The sequence below is a fragment of the Heptranchias perlo genome, chromosome 18 (genome assembly GCF_035084215.1).
Source record: "Heptranchias perlo isolate sHepPer1 chromosome 18, sHepPer1.hap1, whole genome shotgun sequence".
Lineage (NCBI taxonomy): Eukaryota > Metazoa > Chordata > Chondrichthyes > Hexanchiformes > Hexanchidae > Heptranchias > Heptranchias perlo.
Genome location: NC_090342.1, coordinates 36,475,413 through 36,498,350, shown reverse-complemented (window position 1 = coordinate 36,498,350; position 22,938 = coordinate 36,475,413). Strand labels below are relative to the sequence as shown.

At 40.9% G+C, this 22,938-nt stretch overlaps 1 protein-coding gene across 1 annotated transcript in view; it reads left to right on the top strand.

Annotated features, from left to right (window-relative positions):
- The window catches only part of wnt5b (wingless-type MMTV integration site family, member 5b), a 97,983-nt gene extending 76,992 nt beyond the window's left edge, over positions 1-20,991 (top strand). The window contains exons 4-5 of the mRNA XM_067999699.1: positions 5,091-5,383; positions 18,897-20,991. Coding sequence (XP_067855800.1) covers positions 5,091-5,383; positions 18,897-19,355 — 752 coding nt within the window. The 3' untranslated portion in view covers positions 19,356-20,991. The remainder of the gene's footprint in view (positions 1-5,090; positions 5,384-18,896) is intronic.
- The last annotated feature ends 1,947 nt before the right edge of the window (positions 20,992-22,938 follow it).

Here is a 22,938-nt window from a genome sequence, read left to right as displayed (position 1 = left end):
AGGCTGGTAAATAACGTCCATCACTTTTTAGAAGTTTGTTCAGCTTCTTCGATGGTTTACACTCATAGAATTATAAGTTCCCATTGATAGCACCCTCCAAAAAACGAGTTTGTTTTAGATTTTTGTGCCGATGAACGATAATGACGGAAACTTCTATACACCTGGCTTTTCGCCAGATGGAATTGACATTTGTAGGAAAAATAGGCGACTGACGCGTGTATAAATAGGATGCTCACTTTTACAATTCAGTTACTTAAAAAAATATTGGGGTTACGACTTAATATGACGTTTAACTGACACTGAAGGGAATCACAGTTTCATTCGCAGAATGGGTTTCAAATTCTCAGTGAAGTAGAAGTGAGTAAAATGTTTCTTTAAGCAACTAAACATAGAACTCCGCCCTTTTTTCATAAGTAACTTAAAGATTTTGTCAAGGAACAGTGGCGATCGCTGCAGTTTTTATTTCTGATCTCTTGGTGTTACTCTGGCATATCCTGGTCCATATCAGTTTATTATTGGAAACACAGGGATTTCTAACAGCTCAATGATGGGGAAACCAGAACTAATGAACTCAGATTAGCAGTCCAGTTCCTTAATGGCAGGACCATCCCATCGAACTGTTGCATTATTTCGATTGTATTTGGATGTATTCAAATATTTATAGCTATCCCAATTAGAATTAATTCTGAATTTAACAATTGTCTGCCTTCCCTCCCTCCTTTTCTGGGGCTTCTGAAGTAAATGATCAGAAAAACCGACTGCACTTAATATAGTTCTATTTTGCGTTTCAATCGGAATATTTTCGGACTTGAAGTGTTAAGTTTAAACATTTCTAAATATACAGAATCTTGCGTATCAGACCGAATGATAACTCATCTTCCTCTCACCCCACCCTTAAACACGAGAATAAAAATCTCGATCCATCTTGTTAGCATTACAGTTGTTTTCATGTTTGATGAAGCTATATAATATTGATTCTTCGGGAATTTTAACTACTAAGCAGAGAAACTTTTCTCCGTTTAGTATCATCCTTCAATTACTGACAGCAGCATAACATTGCATTTGATTCAGTAATCATTTAAGGACTTCCCCTGTACTTGACAATTTGTTGAGTTATTTTAAACTTTCAGTAATGGACTCTGACCCATTTTGTGAGTGTCATTTACCATTTAGGGACTGTCCCTATTAAACCTTATTATTTATCGATTACTTCTGACGTTTTTAGAACTGACCCTCAAACCGCATTAACTATTTCTTTTAAGTGTTGATAATCCCCAAAGTACCATTCCCTTTTTAGTACTGTCATTAAGTATATTTTAGGGGATGGATCACTTGTTAGAATTATCTACTTCAAATCAACCAGACTCTTAACAATAGAAAGGACGAACTTGCATTTACCTAGCTTCACAGCCTATACATTTTTGAAATGCAGTCATTGTTTTGGTTGCAAACAGCGCAATAAGGCCCCACAGACAACAATGAGATAAATGACAGTTTATCTGGTCTTGGAGACATTGATTGAGGGATAATAGTTGGCCAGGACAGCAGGAGAATGCCCTGCTCTTCAAATAATTGTAAACAATTTTACAACACCAAGTTATAGTCCAGCAATTTTATTTTATCTTCAAATAAGGCGTGGGATCTTTTAGGTCCATCTGAATAGGCAGACAGGGCCTGAGGTTTAAAACCTCATCCGAAAGATGGCACCTCCAACAATGCAGCACTCTCAGTACTGCACTGAGGTGTTAGCCCAGATTATGTGCTCAAGTCCCAGGAGTGGGTATCTCATTCAAAAACAGAAATGCTGGAAACATTAAGCAAGTTAAGCAACATCTGTGGAGAAAGGGAAAAAGTATGTTTTACTCCTGCTCCTTTTCCAGAGCCTCTAATCCTCCTTGGTCTGGGAGTTTTAGCTGCTGTTGAGAAATTCTGTTGTAAACAATTTTACAACACCAAGTTATAGTCCAACAATTTTATTTGAAAATCACAAGCTTTCGGAGGCTTCCTCTTTCCTCAGGTGAATGTCAAGAAATCCTCGAACCTTTCGCATTTATAAATCACAGAACAATACCTGGTGATTACAGATAGTCTTTCCAACTGCCCGTTGCCAAGGCAATCAAAGTGTTCAGACAGAGAGGTGTTACCTACAGGGCCACCGAATGTACAAACAACCAAAAAAAAACAGAGAGAGAGAGAGAGGCAGAAACATAGAAACATCCGGAAGGAAGAGAAAGACAGCAAATGACCCGTTATATTAAAAACAGATAACTTTTGTTCGCTGGTGGGGTTACGTGTAGCATGACATGAACCCAAGATCCCGGTTGAGGCCGTCCTCATGGGTGCGGAACTTGGCTATCAATTTCTGCTCGACGATTTTGCGTTGTGGTGTGTCTCGAAGGCCGCCTTGGAGTACGCTTACCTGAAGGTCGGTGGCTGAATGTCCTTGACTGCTGAAGTGTTCCTCGACTGGGAGGGAACCCTCCTGTCTGGCGATTGTTGCGCGGTGTCCGTTCATCCGTTGTCGCAGCGTCTGCATGTTCTCGCCAATGTACCATGCTCTGGGGCATCCTTTCCTGCAACGTATGAGGTAGACAACGTTGGCCGAGTCACAGGAGTATGAACCATGCACCTGGTGGGTGGTGTCCTCTCGTGTGATAGTGGTATCTGTGTCGATGATCTGGCATGTCTTGCAGAGGTTACCGTGGCAGGGTTGTGTGGTGTCGTGGACGCTGTTCTCCTGAAAGCTGGGTAATTTGCTGCGAACAATGGTCTGTTTGAGGTTGGGTGGCTGTTTAAAGGCGAGTAGTGGAGGTGTGGGGATGGCCATAGCGAGGTGTTTGTCGTCACTGATGACATGTTGAAGGCTGCGGAGAACATGGCGTAGTTTCTCCGCTCCGGGGAAGTACTGGACGACGAAGGGTACTCTGTTGGTTGCGTCCCGTGTTAGTCTTCTGAGGAGGTCTATGCGCTTTTTCGCTGTGGCCCGTCGGAACTGTCGATCGATGAGTCGAGCGTCATATCCCGTTCTTACTAGGGCGTCTTTCAGCGTCTGTAGGTGTCCATCCCGTTCCTCCTCGTCTGAGCAGACCCTGTGTATTCGCAGGGCCTGTCCACAGGGGATGGCCTCTTTGACGTGGTTAGAGTGGAAGCTGGAAAAGTGGAGCATCGTGAGGTTGTCCGTGGGCTTGCGGTAGAGTGAGGTGCTGAGGTGCCCGTCTTTGATGGAGATTCGTGTGTTCAAGAAAGAAATCGATTCTGAGGAGTAGTCCATGGTGAGCTTGATGGTGGGATGGAACTTGTTGATGTTATCGTGCAGTCTCTTTAGTGATTCTTCGCCGTGGGTCCATAGAAAGAAAATGTCGTCGATGTATCTGGTGTATAGCGTTGGTTGGAGGTCCTGTGCAGTGAAGAAGTCCTGCTCGAACTTGTGCATGAAAATGTTGGCGTATTGGGGTGCGAATTTGGTCCCCATGGCTGTTCCGTGTGTTTGGGTAAAGAACTGGTTATCGAAGGTGAAGACATTGTGATCCAGCATGAAGCGGATGAGTTGTAGGATGGCGTCTGGAGATTGGCTGTTTTTGGTGTTGAGTATTGATGCTGTTGCAGCGATGCCGTCATCGTGGGGGATACTGGTGTAGAGTGCCGAGACGTCCATTGTGGTGAGAAGTGTTCCTGGTTCAACTGGTCCGTGGGTACTGAGTTTTTGTAGGAAGTCTGTAGTGTCGCGACAGAGGCTGGGGTTCCCTGTACGATGGGTTTCAGGATGCCCTCGATGTATCCAGAGAGGTTCTCACACAGGGTTCCGTTGCCTGACGTCCGGGTGTGTTGGCTTTGTGTATCTTTGGGAGGCAGTAGAAGTCTCCCACGCGGGGAGTACGTGGGATGAGAGCGCGTAGAAATTCTGTGGGAGAGCTGCATCCTGAGAGTTGTAGTTCCATCTCTCTCTTGTGGAACTATATCACCCAGAGTGTATTGTGACAATCTGCATCACACAATAACTAAATAGGAGAACACATCAAAAATAAAAGACATAATTTTTGTCAGCATTTTCTGTAGTTTGAACCATTAATTCGAAGCTAAAACTATTATTTGGTAAGAGTCCTTTTTGTGACATTGAGCATGACTGACTTTTGCATCAGAGTTGAAGGTACTTTGAGGTACTTTGATGCTGAGCTGAGACATTGTAGCCCAAATCTGATAGGTTTAGATGATAGCAAATGACTAAATATTCAAATTGGAGACTGAACCAAGCATAGCCATATAGGTAGCAAGAAATATAAATCCAGCCTGGGAATTAAAAGGGTGGGGGGAGGGGGAGAAATATTTTTTATAATTGGGAAAACAACTGACAAAATAAAAGATGGTTTTGGAAAAGTAAAAAATAATAAAGTGCTTGTATCTTAAGCAAATCCTACTGCAAATCCAACATGCCAGGTATGGCAAAAATATATGTTTTCTAAAGTAAATAATTGAGATTTAATTAAGTATACCTACCTTCAATATACCTTGACTAGGGAAGGGAAATATTTGATTCCCACTCCTGATCACTCTCCAGTTACTCCTGCTGGAAAGTTACATTTGTAGAAGTCAAGTGAGATCATGGATGCCCTCCAACTTTCAATAACTTGCTGGCATTCAGTGTCTACAATCACATGTGAATAAAAAGGCACTTCTGTAAGGTATTGGACAACTGCTGACACCTATGGGACTGTATCCTAACATACCTAATTGCTTTTAAGAGAGAGGAGGGAAAAATAATATAGACAATGAGACTGAGAAGCAACATATAACATGTACAGAGAAAATGGAAGACAAATATTGATGTAGGAACATAGGAACAGGAGTAGGCCATTTAGCCCCTCGAGTCTATTCAATGAGATCATGGCGGTTATGTGACCTAACTCCATATACCTGCCTTAGCCCCATATCCCTTAATACCTTTGGTTAACAAAAGTATAACTGTCACACTTCTTTATCCTCTGTTTGAAGCCAGAAAATCTGATGCAGAAATACAATTACTGTACATAGTTATATGTATAAATGCTGCTGCTATGCCTATATTGACCATTTCTTGTTTTGCCCTATTTCAGGGAGCCGGGAAACTGCCTTCACATATTCTATCTCAGCAGCTGGTGTTGTGAATGCAATAAGTCGTGCATGCCGTGAAGGGGATCTCTCAACCTGTGGCTGCAGTCGTGCTGCCAGACCCAAAGACCTTCCCCGGGACTGGCTGTGGGGAGGCTGTGGGGACAATGCAGAATATGGCTACAGGTTTGCCAAAGAATTTGTGGATGCCAGGGAGAGGGAGAAAAATTACCCAAAAGGCTCAGAGGATCATGCCAGGACACTAATGAACCTGCAGAACAATGAAGCTGGCAGGAGGGTAAGAAATGGACAGAGATAAGCTCTGTTTTATCATTTATTCATCATTGCTGGGCATGAATACATTTTCCATCTCCATCGGTTTCCCTAAACTTTTATCTGTCTCTCCATCCGCCTGACCCTTTAGTTGTCTATTTTGATATTTGTTTATTAGTTTGTTTGGCCTCAGTTCTGCCCATCTGCTACTTATCCAACTCTGTAATCTATCTACTTACCTTTTCATGCATCACCTGTCTATCAATACATCTTTCCTTTCTTTTCAGTTTCTGATATTACATTTTTGTGTGTTGTGATATGGGATTGTGGATAGTTTTATTTGTTTTAACTTTGACACAGTGTTCATATAAATTTTGTTATTTTATCCAGCTAAGATTCACATTTACCAGAGAATTTCATTTTTCTGTAAGATTATTATCTGTTTAGGAAGTTTTTACAGCAGGTTAAAGTTTCACCAGGGAGTGAACTGCTATCTACCTATTAGTAATGCAATGTTTGATTTTCCTATTTCTATATATATTTATCTATAGATATATATAGATAGATATAGATATATATGTCTATCAACTTATCCTTCTATTCACCTTTCTGTCTGAAGGAGAGTTTATATTTTACACCTGAACATGATTATCATATGCTGCTTATTATTATGTATCTATCTGAAAGTAAAGATGTTGGAACTGGCATAAGGTTTGCATTTTATATTCCTAAACCTGATGCATTGAATTAAAAAACATTAGAACTTCACACTGGGATTACATACATTGGGGCATTTATTAAGTAATGATAAAATCAGTGTGTTTGTTGAGATAACAGTGGAGTTGGAGTGTGGAGGTAGAGGTGCACCTTCTTTGGGGTTGCCACTAGGCTGAGTCACTATTATTGTGCTGGCTGGACCAGGTGATGGTGTGCTTCCATCTTCCCTCTCACACCAACCTGTTCCTCCCTCTGTGGGGTGCACTGTGGGGTTTCTTTGTATGTACTTCTACAGGGAAAGGAGTTCTCACCACTTGGTAGCTTTTCAGCTTTAGGCGGATGCCAAACATTACTTGCTATGAGTGGCATATGTCCTACAGATGCTTTCTTCACTTGTTAGTGGAACCATTTTCTTGCAGCAGTGAATGTTGTGCCAGGTGTGGAGACAAAGGCTGGTTATTGTCTTCGTACTATCTTGAACTGCTGTCCACAATGGCTGGATTTGGGAGCAGAAGCGAGGGTGTGTAGAATACCAGCCTAGCTACAGCCTCTCTAGCACTTGTCACACAGGCAAGATTGGAACTTGTGGGGTGAGGTACATTTGAAGCTGATCCTCCTGAATTTTTATTGCCTGTAGTTAGGATAAATCTTTGCCTTTACTGCCTGGACATTGAGCGCCACCTGGGCAGAGTGCAGAAAGAAAAAGCTGGCAGGGAAGATCGCCTGCCTCTATCAGAACCCGTCTGAATTTCCTACCATCCAGATTAATGGAAGGAAAATTCGGTGCATTCTGTGACAGGCGTGAGATTCTACCCACTAGATTTTGCTTGCTGTGCTCTCACCAGGCGGTGCTTAATGCTCCGGTTGTGCCCATACTTCCCTTCATTCTTCCTCTATTATTTAGTGGTTTAATTCTCATTTTCAGGCTTACTTTTGGCTTTCTGTGGAGTATATTAATTTGAGCTGAGTGTGGTGTACAGGGCAGAGATGCATTTATGGGTATCTTATGGCTAAGGAGGTGTAGTTCTGCTGTTGATGTGTCACTGGGTCTTAAAGGAAGCATTTGATTTGGATTCACTGGAGCAGGTCTGGTTGTGTAAGGTGGAATTTGCCATTTTGGTGCTGGAAGGACAGAGTCTTACCCTTGTGAAGTAGTTGACCTTGTCTGGTGATGTCCTTCTCATGTCAGGTTCTGAATCCTCTCATGAAGAGTGCATTTGGGAGTTCCAGATTGAGCAGAAAAGACCAAATGGGATTTTAGGAAAGAGCTGGGACATAGATTCAAGCTAATAAAAGATAAATTCAGAACTAATGTGTCAATTATTACTGTGATAAGAAAGAACTTTCATATATAAAAGTAATATTACAGATTTACCTTTGTCATTCCCTTTATATTTTATATACCTCTATAAAATCATCTCTATATTGCTATATTAAACCAATTTTGCTTACTTATGACATTTCCTATAGTTTACTGGTTCCAGTACCCTAAATAAATCTAGTGACATCACTGAACTAATTTATATATTAGTACTGTGTATTGATGCATGCAAAACGTTATGGCATTTGTCCAGTTTAACAATTCTTTTCCACTGCATTTTTGCTGCTCCTTATACCAAATCATAGGGCATAAATAGAGATATCAAATTCTCAAGAGTGTTAAGACCTTCCCATACAACAATGAGGAAGTAGGAATGGTAATAAACTGATCAGAAGAGCTTGACTTCTTTAATAAAACTTCAGTGATCACTTAAAATGAAGCCTTTGTTTTTGGACAGTCAGATCTCGAAACAAGCACTGATCTTCTTGTTTTAGTGGCTCACTTGATAATATTGAAAAATATAAATCCTAATTTCACTCAGTGCTGTGAAAATGTAGCTTTTTGTTTTTAAAATTCCTGTTCCCTGGTTCCAGCCAGTCAGCTTCACAAGTTCCTCTCAGCAATGAGCAACTGTTTGAGCTTTCCTTCCGGGTCATGGAGGGCTGTGCATATACAGAGCTGGCTTCACTGCAACCCAGAAAACAGAGACACTATTGTTGTGTATTTCCTTACTTTCTCACCATCCTAGTGAAGAAGGTATGTTTACTGGTGGATGGTATTGTTTTTACTTTTGGAGGAGGGAAGAATTATACAAGTGGAGGAGACATGGAACTTGGAAATAGCAGATGGGTGGGAAATAGTTTGCCTAGGTTTTGTAGAAAGGATTATATTTGGAGTCATTTATTGATATGACTGCATGGGATTATAGGATTTTTATCTGGTGACTTGGGGGGTCAGAGTCTATTTTTTAAAAATAATTATGCCCATTAATTTACCACTGTTATGTGGATTGTATTCTGTGATTACGTCCAATTTTACATGAAACCCACAATGCAGTGGCTTCAGTATAAACTATCTGAAGTACATTTTTGCAAATATTCAGCTGAGAGGAAACTGATTCAGTATACATTAGAATCTGTGCAATTTAGTTAAAAAAAATATACCTTAAGAATAAATAAATGCTCTAGATAAAGCTAAAAAAAAAACAAAACAGTTTTCCATTGTCAATGTTAGGAAAGTTTAACACGTTTAATAAACCCCCTTGCAAGAAGGTTTAAAAATAAGATACACACTTTCTGAAATAATAGCTACACCAAAACAAAGATGAAGCACCAGTGAAATGTCTTCACACAATTTATCCTTGTGGCATACAGAATGGGTCCCTGCTTTTATCAAGGAACACAAATGATTTTTAAAGTGAGTCAATCGTAATTTCAATTACAATTCTATCAGGTAGGAGAAACTCATCAGTGAAATGTTTGTAGCAGTCAATAAGAGGCAAGAAAATGTTCCTTCAGATGTTTTGTGCAGATTGAACATCAAAAGATCATAAAATTATTACAGATGAGGAAGTCCATTTAGCACATCTTGATTTATCTATCCAGAAATATCCTGAAGTCCCCCCATTTCAGCATCTTAAAAGATTCCAGTGTTTTCGCCTCCACTACTTGCGCTGAAAATATATTCTGTACGTTGATCACTCTTTGTGCAAAGAATTTCTAAATTTCTACATTAGTTCTAAATTTAACTTTATTAGCTTGAATCTATGTCTCCTTGTCTTACTCTCACTATTCATTTTAAAGTACTATCACAGACACACCGTTGCCATTCCCTTTAAGATCACCTCTCAAACACATCTTTTCCAGGCTGATAAGCCCATGTTTCTCCATTCTTTCCTCATAACTCACACCCTTGGCCCGAAGGATCAGTCTTGTGGCTCTTCTCTGCACTGCTTCCAGTGTTAGAATATCTCCCTTGTGTCTCGACAACCAGAAGCAGTACTGAAGGTGTGGTCTGACCAGAGCATTATACAGTTCAGTCATGACTTCTTCTGACTTATATTCTACTATTTTAGCTATTTTATCAAAGTCATTGATTTTATTTAGGTTATCTATGGGGCGAGTATATTGATTATGTCTTCCCTTGTGAATACTTGGAGGAAGTAATCATTCAGAATATGTTCATCCTTAGTTGCAAGTCCATTTACATCACTTAGGGTTTTAACCTCTTCTCTTACTGTTACCTCTTTGTCCTTCTGATCACCCTTTTATTTATCCGAGTGAACCCTTCCCCTTTCTCACTGCAGGATTTGTAGAGATTGTTTTTCCTCTATTTCACTTTTAAGTTGTTTGTAAATCCATTAAGGGACATGTTTGTTTAATCTGAGCCTGTTAGTTTTAGGAATGTATTTATCCTGCACGCTCAGCATTATTCCATTTATGTGTTCCACCTGCCTTCCACTAAAGTGTTGCTGAGCAATGTACCCCAATCCATTTGCTTTAGTTCTTTTTTATTCCTGGGATGTGGACCACACTGGCAAGGCTGTATATATTGCCCATCTCTAGTCACCCTGAGGGCATTAACAGTCAACCATGTGCTGTGAGACTGGAGTCTTGTGTAGGCCAGACTGGGTAGGAATAGCAGGTTCTCTTCCCTGAAGGACATTATTGAACCAGTTGGATTTTTAAGACAATCCAGCAGCTTTCATGTTTATATTCTGGTGCCAGCCGGCAAATTTCCAGATTTATTGAATTCAGTTTTGGAACTTGTTGTGGTGGGATTTGAACTCACAACCTTAGGGTTGCTAGTCGAATACCATAATTACTAGATTACTGTACCCAGTTGTTTCCTCATTTCTTTGAATTAGCTGACTCCTGCTCTTAGGTATTTTTAGCTCCCAGATCACACTGAATTTGGTCATTTTGTCTTCATTATCTCCCAGGGGTGCTATGACATCCATTTCTTGTATGTTGTCTGTGTCATTAACAAATATTGGTTGATTAAAGTCTCCCATTAAAATAACTTTCCCATTCTTGCATATCCTCTTCACAGAGCAAATTATCCTCCTCCTGGAGTTCTGTAGCATACCCTGAGTATAAGCTTGGAATTTGAGATATCTAACCAGAGGAATTCATTTGGTAGCTTGCCCCTCCCACAGGAATTTAATTTACCTCCCAGGTGTGCCTGACATTTAGGGCTATGCCACCTCCTTTTCTGTCCACTCTGCTTTTCCTGAACACTCTATACCCTTGAATGTTAAATTAATTTCCATCTTCTGGATTTAACAATATTTCTGTTATTTCCACGATATCGCAGTTCCTTATTACCACCACACCCTCCAGTTGCAGCATCTTATTTATGACGCTTCCAGCATTCATGCATATTTGCCTCCTTTCATGTTCCCCAGTGTCTGCCTACTACTGGTCTCCAGTTCATGTATGCCTCTCTGGGTATCGCTGGCAATATCCACCTGACTATCTTCTAACCTGCGAACCATCTCATCTGAGATCCATTTTTCCTTTCCCTCTCCCTCCACCTATCTAGTTTAAATGATTTTTTAATTACTGCCTCAACATTCTTAGAACATAAGAACATAAGAAATAGGAGCAGGAGTAGGCCAATCGGCCCTTCGAGCCTGCTCCGCCATTTAATAAGATCATGGCTGATCTGATCCTAACCTCAAATCTAAATTCATGTCCACTTTCCTGCAAGTCTTTCTTTGCAAGTCTCTTTGTAACTATTTGGTTTAGATGCAGCCCATCTCTCCTGCACCAGTCGTTTTTGTTCTATAAGTGTTTCCAATTATTTACGAAAATAGCATTGTTATTTTTACACCATGTTACCAGCCATTCATTTACATCCTCAGATTTCTTGGTGAACACCTTTCCTTTCTGAAACACCAGAAATATACTGGAGAACATTATTCTGCATCCCCTATCTTTGAGTCTAGTATCAATCCTTGTGTTTGTGGCTGTTAAGGCCCCTATATTATTTCTCTTTAAAATTAATGTGGACTGTCACCAATTTGCCCCCTCCTGTCCCTTTTAGTCACCCCTCTTATCTTTCTTTGATATATACAGCTCTGACTCCAGTTTGACAACTGAGCATCCTGTAAGAAGGAACTTGCATTTACATAGCACCTTTCACGACCTCGATATCCTAAACTGCTTCATAGTCAATGAGTTACTTTTGAAGTGTAGTCACTGTTGTAATGTAGGGAAATGCGGCAGTCAATTTGTGCACAACAATGTCCCACAAACAGCAATAAAATAAATGACCAGATAGTCTGTTTTAGAGATATTGATTGAAGGATAAATGTTAGCCAGGATACTAGGAGATTCCTCTGCTCCTCTTTGAATAGTGTCATGGGATATTTTACATCCACCAAAGAGGACAGACTTAGCTTTAAGTCTCATTCGAAGGAGAGTACCTCCGACAGTGCGGCACTTCCTCAGTGTCAGCTTACACTATGTGCTCAAGTCTCTGGAGTGGGGCTTGAACCCACGACCCTCTGACTCAGAGGTAAGAGTGCTACGACTAAGTAAAGGCTGTCACACCTAAAGGTATTGTCCTTATGACACACGTGGCTACTCACTTTTCCTGAGCAAAGAATCCCCAAAGATTACAACCTCTGGGACTTGCAAACTATGTTTCAGTCCAAGCTGTCATCTGTTTTTTCTAGCTCTGACACCTTGGGGGAAAAATTCGATAAGGGTTCGTTTTGGGCAGTGCGCGATGCGCTAATACCCCGTGCCCGACGGACCCTGGGCAGACAAGACCCAAGTTTGGACTCAAGGGAGCACTTACCTGCAATCAGCGTTCTTTTCCAGGCCTTGCACGTGGAATCAATGCAATTCACACTTTCCACCACCAGAGGGAGCTCAATCTCTTAAAGGGAGGATGTTTCTTAGAAATCTGTTAAAGGTAGCTGGTAACTGTTATTTGTTGAAAATAACAGTCTACTGCCTGCTTGGAGTCTGAACAGAGATCAGACATTGCACATGTAAAACACAGATGCAGATCCCATCCCTATGTTTACACACTGATGAGTTATGTTAAAACATTGAATAAATGTTGCGCACTACTAAATCCCACATCCTCCAATCTGCACATCAGACCTCACCAATCTGTCGATCTGAGTTGGTACCAGGCCTGCGAGTGTACATGCACCAAGGTTCTTTGCTGATGCACTAGAGACCTTGGGTGCAAGAGGTGGACAGAAGGAGGGACATCCTATATCCGCAGTGGGGGGTGGGGCAAGAGGCCCTCCAGACATATACTCAAAAAACAGTGGGAGGCAGCGGGGGACGAAGTCAATGCCAGGCGCACAGCATCATGAACATGGATGCAGTGCAGGAAGAAGTTCAATGCTTTGACATGAGTGGGCAAGGTGAGTGAGGTCAACTGTCAAGTGGCGTCTCCTACCAGCTGCACTCCTACCATGCACTACACCCCCATCCCCCACATACCAATAAACTCTTTCCATCAGTACTCAACTCTTCCAATCAGATGCTTCCTCTCACCCTTACACATTACCACTGTTTCAAGCCGCTCACCCACAACTCTCAGGCCACACACACTGGCAGCTATTCAACCATGACAGGCACATCAACCGGGTACACGTCCCGCTTTCTTGCAGGAGAAGGTGGCGCATATCAAGAGACAGCAAGTGGCCGTGGCATTTAGCCCCTCAAGCCTGTTCCACCATTCATTGAGATCATGGTGGACCTGTGACCTAACTCCATATACCCGTCTTAGCCCCATATCCCGTAATACCCTTGGTTCACAGAAATCTATCAATCTCAGATTTAACATTCACAAGTGAGCTAGCATCAACTGCCGTCTGTAGAAAAGTGTTCCAAACGTCTCCCACCTTTTGTGTGTAGAAGCATTTTGTAACTTCACTCCTGCACGTCCTGGCTCTAAATGTTAAGCTGTGGCCCCACGTCATAGTATTCAAGTGTAGGAGACCTCCAAAAACACAAATGTCTCGGCAGCCAGAGGCAATAATCCAGCCACTAACCGGTAAATCCTGCATGGTCCCTTTAAATAGCACCGGTGGAGGGTTCTCCAGGCACTCGTTCAGATGGTCGGCGTTAAGACTGTGCGTTGAGTTGAGGGTTAAGTCCCAAAATGGTGTCTATCACTTTAAATCAGCATTGCACACTGATTGACGCTATTTTCTCCCTACTTTACATGATTCCAGCGTTCGTTATCTGCGCCTGCGCAGACTCCTGTACCAAGATGGCGTCTGGAAACGTGCACGCGCATCCAAGACGCCATCTTGGATGTCGGACAGACCGTGTAGCGCCGAAACAATGGGCGCTACATGGCCCAATTTAGCGCCCGTTGTTTCCCCGGACAGGGTCTGGTATCTGCTTGTTAATATCATCTTTTGGGTAGCTTCACAGACTTTCTTACCTTTCTTATTATTTTTAATAATCTTAATCTATCCATTATCCCCACTTCCAAGGCTTCCCTCAGTACTTGTCTCTGTTTCATGGCAACTCTGTCCCTGATTGTGCTAGTCCCCAGCTCCAATCCCTGGGGTTTACTCATAAAGTCTAGTATTAGCTTGCCCATTTCATGGACCTGTGATGATTCAATTACTAAGTCTAATACTATCCATTTGTCCTTAAAATTCCCTCACTTTTTTCTGTCCTGGTAAGCTCTTTTACCCTCCTCCCTAATGTTTTTTTTTAGTTTATTGAGCTTTAAGAATTATTGCATCGCTTTACCTGTTAAACCTGTTACTCCTTTATAAAGATCCTACAGCAAACACACCTTATGCCCTCCATCCTACTTATCACTAGTATCTTCTGTTCCCCTTTAAAACTTAATTCTTTGGTTTGTCCCTTTCTCATAGGTGCCCTTTGTTTCTTGTTTCTCCTGTTTGCTTCCTTATAGTTTGTATACGTGATGTGGAGATGCCGGTGATGGACTGGGGTTGACAATTGTAAACAATTTTACAACACCAAGTTATAGTCCAGCAATTTTATTTTAAATTCACAAGCTTTCGGAGATTTTCTCCTTCCTCAGGCAAATGTTTCAAGAGCTCCTGAAACATTTGCCTGAGGAAGGAGAAAATCTCCGAAAGCTTGTGAATTTAAAATAAAATTGCTGGACTATAACTTGGTGTTGTAAAATTGTTTACAATAGTTTGTATAGTTTAACTTTATTAAAATGTTCCATTTGTGATATTCCTTCACTCTTTTGTTCCCATTGAACTCAGGTGGTCTCTTTTAACTTCTAATTATCATAGGTGCTCCCATTTCAATTTAGCTTTCCACCTAGACTTTGATTTGTCTTGTAAGTTTGCTTTTGCTTTCCTTTTTAAACCTCTGGGATAGCAATCTCTTTGAAGTACTACCTCCCCAAATTAAAGTTAACTGGTCTTGCCAAAACTGTGCTTTGTTTTAGCAGCCTGGAATGGTGCTGTCCTGCTGCACCCTATTTATTTGAACAATAACCAGGCTTTTGAAGACTCTATGTAGTAGCTTTTCTACAACAAAATAAAAATTAAGGATTATTTTAACATTTGTACAGCTAATATTATAAATGAACCATGCAGCACACATCTTATCACTAGCTGGGAGAATGGGCAGGTAATTTACCTATTCCCAGTAGGAGTAGGAGTGGCCAGAGATCACTTTCCCTCTAATTTTCCTTCACTCTCTATGGCAAAGTTTCTGCCTTCTGCTCAACATCTTCCCATAATCACAAGCAATTGAGATCACTGTATGCAAAAATTCACATTGTACCATTTTGTTGTACGTGTTGTACGAACATATGAACAATGATGGTCAGGAAAAGACCCTCCGGTCCATCTAGCCGGTCCCACACAATTGTGATGCCTTGTGCATCACAATATATATACTCCCCCACCCACCTGAAATCATGTGATCTCCTGGAGAGGTAAAAAACCAGATAAAATCCCAAGCCAATTTGGGAAAAAAATCTGGGCAATTCCTCTCCGACCCCACTAGTCCAGGAAATCACTCTGGCTGTGATGATGCTATGCAGTGCCTACCTTTTGTACGAGGTAATCTTCGCTCCAGCCAGAAACAGGTCCAGCTCTTGCTTGAAGGAATTCAGCGAATCGGAGTCCACCATACAAGCTGGCAGCCTGTTCCAGAGGTTCACTATACCTCCTGACACCTAACCTAGATCTGGCCTTATACAACTTACAATTGTGACCCCTGGTCTTCCCTAACTTATTTAACTGGAACAAACTATCTATTCGAGCACAATCTTTTCCCTTCATCATCTTATAATGTTTCAAATATGCTTTGTTCAATTGTCCTATAAATGCACCCCAACATCCTATTCATTCTAGCTATCTCTTCATGGCATTGTTCATGAACCTTTAGCGATCTATGCACTAGATCGGCCAGATCTCTTTCTTTCTCTATCTGCTTTAATACTTTTCCCTGAAGGGTGTATGTATGTTCAGCATTCACCTTGCTCACTTGCATAACGCTGCACTTAAAGTTAAACATCATTTACCAGTCACGAGAGTGATCCGCCTGAAGCAGTCGGGCACGTCCACAGTCCTGACACTTGCACAAATGTTAGTGTCATCTAAAAACACCTACATCTAGATCATTAACAAAACATTAAATAGCATCAAACCCTGCAGGACATCACTGGTCTATTCTGGTGTCTCCAAACTGATCCAACTCCATCTATAACTACTTTCTACCTACGGCCTTCCAGACAGTTCTCAATCCAGCTCAATGTATTGCCACTAATACCGGAGGCTTCGATCTTGTAGAGAAGCCTCTTATGCGGTAGCTTATCGAAGGCTTTTGTCAATGTCTACTGGACTTCCCTCATCCACTATTTTGGTGAATTCTTCAAAAAATACGATCACATTTGTAAGACGTGACCTTTTTTTGGAGCTATGTTGGGTGTCCCTAATATGGCCTTCTCTATGTAAGTAGTCATATATTGCATCTCTAATGGATCTCTAAAGCATCTTTCCTATTACTAATGTGATTGTAATTGTAAAGTGTTTTGCTTTGCAAATGTATTGAAAAGAAATTTATAAAGATTATAAAATGCATAATATAGTTATTTAAAAGCATAAAGATCTTACCCAATTAGCAGTTAATTTACAGAGAAAATTTATTTGAATACCTGTAGAACTTTGCATTTTACTAAGCACAATATGCACAAACATGGTACTACCCTTTTTCATTCTATTGCATTCTCCTTCATTCAACCACCAGGTGACTTTTCACTGCAGTTTGACAATATAAGTCCCAAACTTAGGCAGACCCACTATTGTGCACTGCTGGCTTCTCACTTTACTCTGTTGCTGTGTTGGGTCCTGGACAAAATTCTCTTTCTCCTGGGCCAAATTCAATTTCTCCACTTGCTTCTGGGCTTAACTGTGATCTCTACCTTTGCCACCATCTTTTATTAAGACTACATTCTCTGCTGGACTGCCTCTTTACCAGTACCTGGCCTGCTTCTGCAGGCTCAGTTCTCTATTCCTCCACTGAGTCATAGCTCTGATCTATTCTTTCTGGTTCCTATCCTGCTCTAGGTTCTGTTCCCATGCTGCTGAATGATCTCTGCCTTTCTGTTACCCACTTGCTTCCCATGGCTGCTAACTCTGTTCTGCTCCACTCGTCCTTCAGAACTCCTCCATCATTCTTCGATGGACTGGGTCGGACTGGCTTCTCAAACTCCTGCTGTTGCTCCTGATCTTGTGTGCTACTCACCTCCGTACAACTGTCTCCCTGACCAGCTCCCTCATCTGCATTGATCCCCTGATTTTACCTTTCACTGTACTCTGGCTCCCTGGACTTCAATGCTTTTGGTCCTCAAGTTTCACTCCCACTGCTTCTCAGTCCTCTGCTGATGAAACAGGTCTGCTGATGCATATTGCTAACACCTGAGGCCACTACACACCTCCACTGGATGCCTGGATCAGCTTCATCTGGCTCATGGTCGATTTTACACCACCCCTCATCCCTCTGATTCTAGTGACAACCTCCAGCAAGTGATACTCTGCTCCTCGAATGGCTCTTGGATCCACTGTATCTCCACTCCTGAACCTGGAGAATAGTTCATGGATGCTCCAACCTGACTCCACCTTTACTTTAAGATCAACGTTATTTCACCACAGGACTTTAACTTTGGACTCTATCACATTGTCTCCTCCCTGCTCTCTGTTCATGAGCAGAACATGTCTCTTAATCTCTGCCATGCCTATGTAACCTGAATTCTCTCTTTGTCCATCCTCGTGCACAATTTGGCTGCCACTCTGGACCCAAGCCCACTACTTCTGTCTCCCTTTCTTTTTTTTCTCTTGGCCCTTCTCAGGCCTGTCTCTTCTGTCTCTTCCCTTTCCTTTCACCTAGTCATGCCACTGTTCATTTCTCCTCCTTTGGGTACTTTGCTCCCTGCCAATCCCTAATCTAACCAATCACTACTCCTCTGTTGTTCTACTCTCCTACCACTGGTCCAGGCTCGAATCTCCCATGGATAAGCCCACAGCTACCCTCTGTTCCTCTCTTGGAATTCTTTGAAGGTCCATTTTTTTCTTATTACACCTCTGTAAAGTGTCCTTAGGTGTTTTTCTACCATTAATGGGCTATATAAATGCAAGTTGTTGCTGTTATTGCATCACTCCTGTCAGCAGGAGGAAAGCTTCATGCTTGGTTGTTATGTCCTGTGGTGAGATACCTAAGGGCTGCCAGTGCCTAGGAATCTGTACTCTGCATGTTACCACCTTCATGATTGTAGGGGAGAAATTAGTCCAAAGCCATTATTCTTAGGAATTCCATTAACACCACCCTGACCTGTTTTTACTTTATTCCTTCAAATGAAATGTGCTTTTCTAATAATTGCACATACAGTATTACATCATTTTCACTCCATGTTCTAAACTGCTTGGAATTTGCAGTCTTTATATTTTCCCCCTATAATTTTCTCCTCTCTTGATGAGTTTACTCATGCTAGGACATGATTCAGAAGTCCTGGCTCTGATGCTGTCCTCACCTATTATGCACACATGTATATTGTAGTAGAGTCCACTGGTTAGAAATCAGGAACAGGAATCCTGACTCTTTTTCCCTCCATAGTCCAGAGACATCCAGGTGAATTGTGATTCACAATTTGTTGACCTGGAATTAGCTGAGCTGTTAAGCACTAATTGCAAAAAATAGACATATAAGGGGTGATTTTAAACCCCAAGAACGGGTGGGTTGGGGGCGGGTGGGAGTTGAAAATAGTTGTTTTTTGGGTCGGGACCGCAACCTGGCTTTATTTCCGGGTTTAACATCAGCGCGTAAAAGTACAGGCAATGGGAATGCAAAGTCCGAAAATTTTGCAGTTGCGACCCAAAAAACTATTTTCAACTTCCACCCGCCTCCAACCCACACGTTCTTGGGGTTTAAAATCGCCCCCATAATGTAGGACAAGCTAATTTGTTTCATGAAATGTAATTTCTAGCGATGTAATACATTTTGTCCTTCGTCTTTTTTTCCAGGCTGTGTACAATCTGGCAGATGTGGCGTGTAAGTGCCATGGTGTTTCTGGCTCCTGCAGCTTGAAGACATGTTGGCTTCAACTGGCTGATTTCCGGAAGGTGGGCGATCTGCTGAAAGAAAAGTATGACAGTGCAGCCGCCATGAAAATCAACCGCAAAGGGAAGCTGGAGCTGGTAAACAGTCGCTTCAACCCTCCCACTGCGGATGACCTAGTTTATCTCGACCAGAGCCCTGATTACTGTGTGAAGAACGAGACCACGGGCTCACTGGGCACAACAGGCCGCCTCTGTAATAAGACCTCTGAGGGAATGGATGGCTGTGAGCTAATGTGCTGTGGACGGGGTTATGATCAGTTCAAGACTGTGCAAGTTGAAAGGTGCCATTGTAAATTCCATTGGTGCTGTTACGTCAAATGCAAAAAATGCACCCAAATAGTTGATCAGTTTGTTTGCAAATAACTTAAAACAAAAAAAACTTTTGATGTAAAGGATGCCTGGAGAGTTTTCACTTATCCAAAAGAAACTGCTAACATGGTGAATGTATAATGCGCGTACTCAGACTTCAGCAAAAGAGAAACAGAATCCATATTTCACTTACCAGATAAAATGAACTGCTTTATAATCACTTTTTTAATATATATAATTAACTGGACCTAGTACTGCACTCTGCCTTTAGCCTCTCTGGCTCTCCTTGTACAATGTATAGTGTATGAGTGACAAGTGTAGCATTAATGACCGAGTCTTGCCTGCTGACTATTTATTAAAGATGAGGTCATAAATATTTAGCATTCTGACCTAATTTAATTCAGATTTGAAAGCCATCTTTTGCCTTCTCCTCCCATCAGCATTTCCACCACCTAGTTCAGAAAAGTACCTTATACTTTGTAAATAAGAAAACAGCCTAACACTAATAACTGGAACTGCCCAGAAACAGTGAAATAACCTGCCAGTAAACTGAAAGAAGGAAAAGAAACATTTCTCTGTATGAAACTGGTATCAGTTGACATTAATTCATTTTAAGTGACTTAACCAATTATTTTTTCTCTCAAATAGCTATAAGTGTATCTTGTATTTTGCAACCTAATAACCTGCACTGTTTTTGCAAAATTCAATACCTATTTTTGCAAAGTACTTGTATACTTTCAACTTACATTCTGCACAAATGTGTATATATGCTTGTACTTAGAATATGTGCCAGAATGAAAACAGGCATGTCACTACACTTAAACTGCAACCTGATTTGATTTGTGCAAAGATACATATTTTAAGATTAAATAATCTTTTGGTTGCAAAGAACTGTGGAGCACAGTCTACAATAGTAATCTGAGAATGTTATAAATAATATTTCTATCTGATAATACCTGAAAATTTAAATAGGGAAGCACACCATTTGTTTTTAAAGACTGAGAATTGGGGATGCAAATACCACATTTGTGGGAAAAAACAAATAAAAAAACATACTCAATAAACTATACACTCAAAAAAATAAAACTTAAAGATGGCTATCCTAGTATAGAACAATGGGACCATCTCTTAATATGTCTGTTTCTTGAATTAGATTGAGACTCAATAAGATTATTGACTGATTTCTTTTACTCAGTTGATGATGGAGGGGGAGTTCTAACGTTGTAAATAAGAACTTGTATATACCAAATTCAGCCATTGGGTGGGATATTTGTTACATCAAGAGCCCTCGCACCTGTATGTTAATGCACTATTTGCAAAAGATTTTAAATTGTTTGAAAGAAGAATGAATGAAAGAAATGCTCAACATTTGTGGGAGTTGATTTTAAAAAATCTTTACAGTTTACAATTGTTTACATTGTATTAGAATGATTAGGTACTGTTATTTAACAATACTCGTAACCACACATGTCTACATTTCATTTCAATGCAAAACACACATGGGCCATTCATTCTGTTACTGTCAATCGGAATCTACAGTAAAGATTGTAGTTATACTTTTTAATTAAAGCAGATTTGGTAGCTTTAAATTATTTAACAGTCTAATTCGGTGACGACCCCTCCTTCACTGCAAAGTTTTTGAAAAGTGGCATCCTTACCTCATCAACTATAATAAAGTTTATGGAGAATTCTTTATGTTCTTGCTTATTTTGCATTTAAGACTAATAGTAAAACCACATTTGGCTGTTCTACATTGTTAGAATACATGTATATGTCAAGTTATATTGTTGCTATGTTCCTTGTGCTCATTACTCCACCCATTAAATGAATCTGTTATAATTTTAATAAAATGCTTCCACCCTTTATCTTTTAAAATCTAAAGCAGTGAATTATATTCTCATTTTTGATAGAATAATTAAATAATAACTCAGATTGTCTGTCATAACTCAAGCAGGCGGGGTGGCTCAGCAGACTAGAACTTAATCCTTTCATTTTTGAGACTTGGGCTTGGATCCAGCCAAACAGATGAGAAGAAAATCTCCTTGGTGGCTGTTATGGGCCCCACGTGAGATGAGTTTGGGAGCCTTAATGCAGTCTTAATTTCTTGTAACCACAGTTATATAGCAACAAAAACCTATCAACAATTCATAACTAATTGGACTATCTTACTTAGAGAAACTATAAAAATTAACCATTAGGGGAATGAGAATGTCATGATACTTCCGAACAGGATGCTCTCCTAACCTTAGGGTTAAGAGAGATTGTCAGTGTAGTTTGCATCAGATCAATGGTGTAAAAATGTGCTTGATGGGGTCAATTTATGCAAGAGGAAAAATGTTCTAGTCCCCAGCACTGTGGTCCTTCTCATCATTTGTAAATTTTAGGTTTAGTTTCAGGGACACAGTTCTGTCCACTGCTGCAAGCCCAAACCAGTTGGGGTTGCACACTATTTGGATTAGTGATTTACCTTTGGATTAGCAATCTCATCGTGCGCAGTGTATACACAATAAAATCGGAACTTGGCGAGAGAAAGCAACAGCAGCAATAATGGAAGCCAGTGAGAAAACAGCTGTGGGACCTGACAGTCAGTGGGGCAGAGATTGAGTAGCAGCAATAGTAGGAGAAATAGGTAAGGTGCCTGAAATAGATGTAGTATGGATAATTAGTCTGCTGTGGCTTTTGTAATATTAGATGGTACTTCTGTTCTTTGCTCAAAAAAAATTCAAAGTAAGCAACACAAATAAAATAGCACAGGAATCATTTTATGCTGGGAAAAAATACAAAATAACTGCAAATTCAGATTGTGATTTTGAATTAAAAGGAATGGACTATATTTAGAAAAAATGTAGTTCCACAGGATATTCAGTAATACCACATGGACATGGGTGACAGGTTTCTAGGAGAGAATTCCATTGGTAGGTGAAGCACACCATTCCTTGTGTTTTATGCTGCACTATGGTTGTACTTCTAATTTAGATTTAGGTCCCCTTCTTCAACATATTAAAAAATTTGAAATATTATTTCTTCACCTTGATTAAGAAATTTGCTCAAATAACCTACTGTCATGTGACTTTTGCCACTCATTCTTTAATCCCTACCAATTAAGCTCTACCTATCCTAATTTAATCTACAGTAATTTCCTAGCAGTGTGTTTCTTACCATGTTAGAGGTGCATTGTTGTCAAAAAGACCTGGTTCATGACAACTTTCACACAGAGATTAAACCATGATGTCAGTTTTTCAGGAGCCTGATCAACACAAAGCCATGTAACTGGGTCCCCCTCTGCCCCACTCCCCTCTTCATGCTTCTCCAACGCAATTGGCCTTGATTGTTGGCTCTGTGTACTGAAGATGGGAACTCTTACAAAAACAAGGCTTGGGTGGCTGTGCGGAGAGGACAGAGTGCAGGGTGGGAGAGCAGAGAGGAGGGCATGGGGGAGAGAATTCCATCAGAGGGCAGCATGCATGGAAAGCATAAGGGGAGGGAACAAAATGGATTGGGAAGGGATGGGGAGTGGATGGCAGTGAAAGATATGTTCTGAAGGAGAGATGGATGGGGAGAATGAAGGGGGAGAGAGTACGGGTAATTGATGGCAATGAAAGGGGATTAACTGGATGATGATAGAAGGGGGAATGGA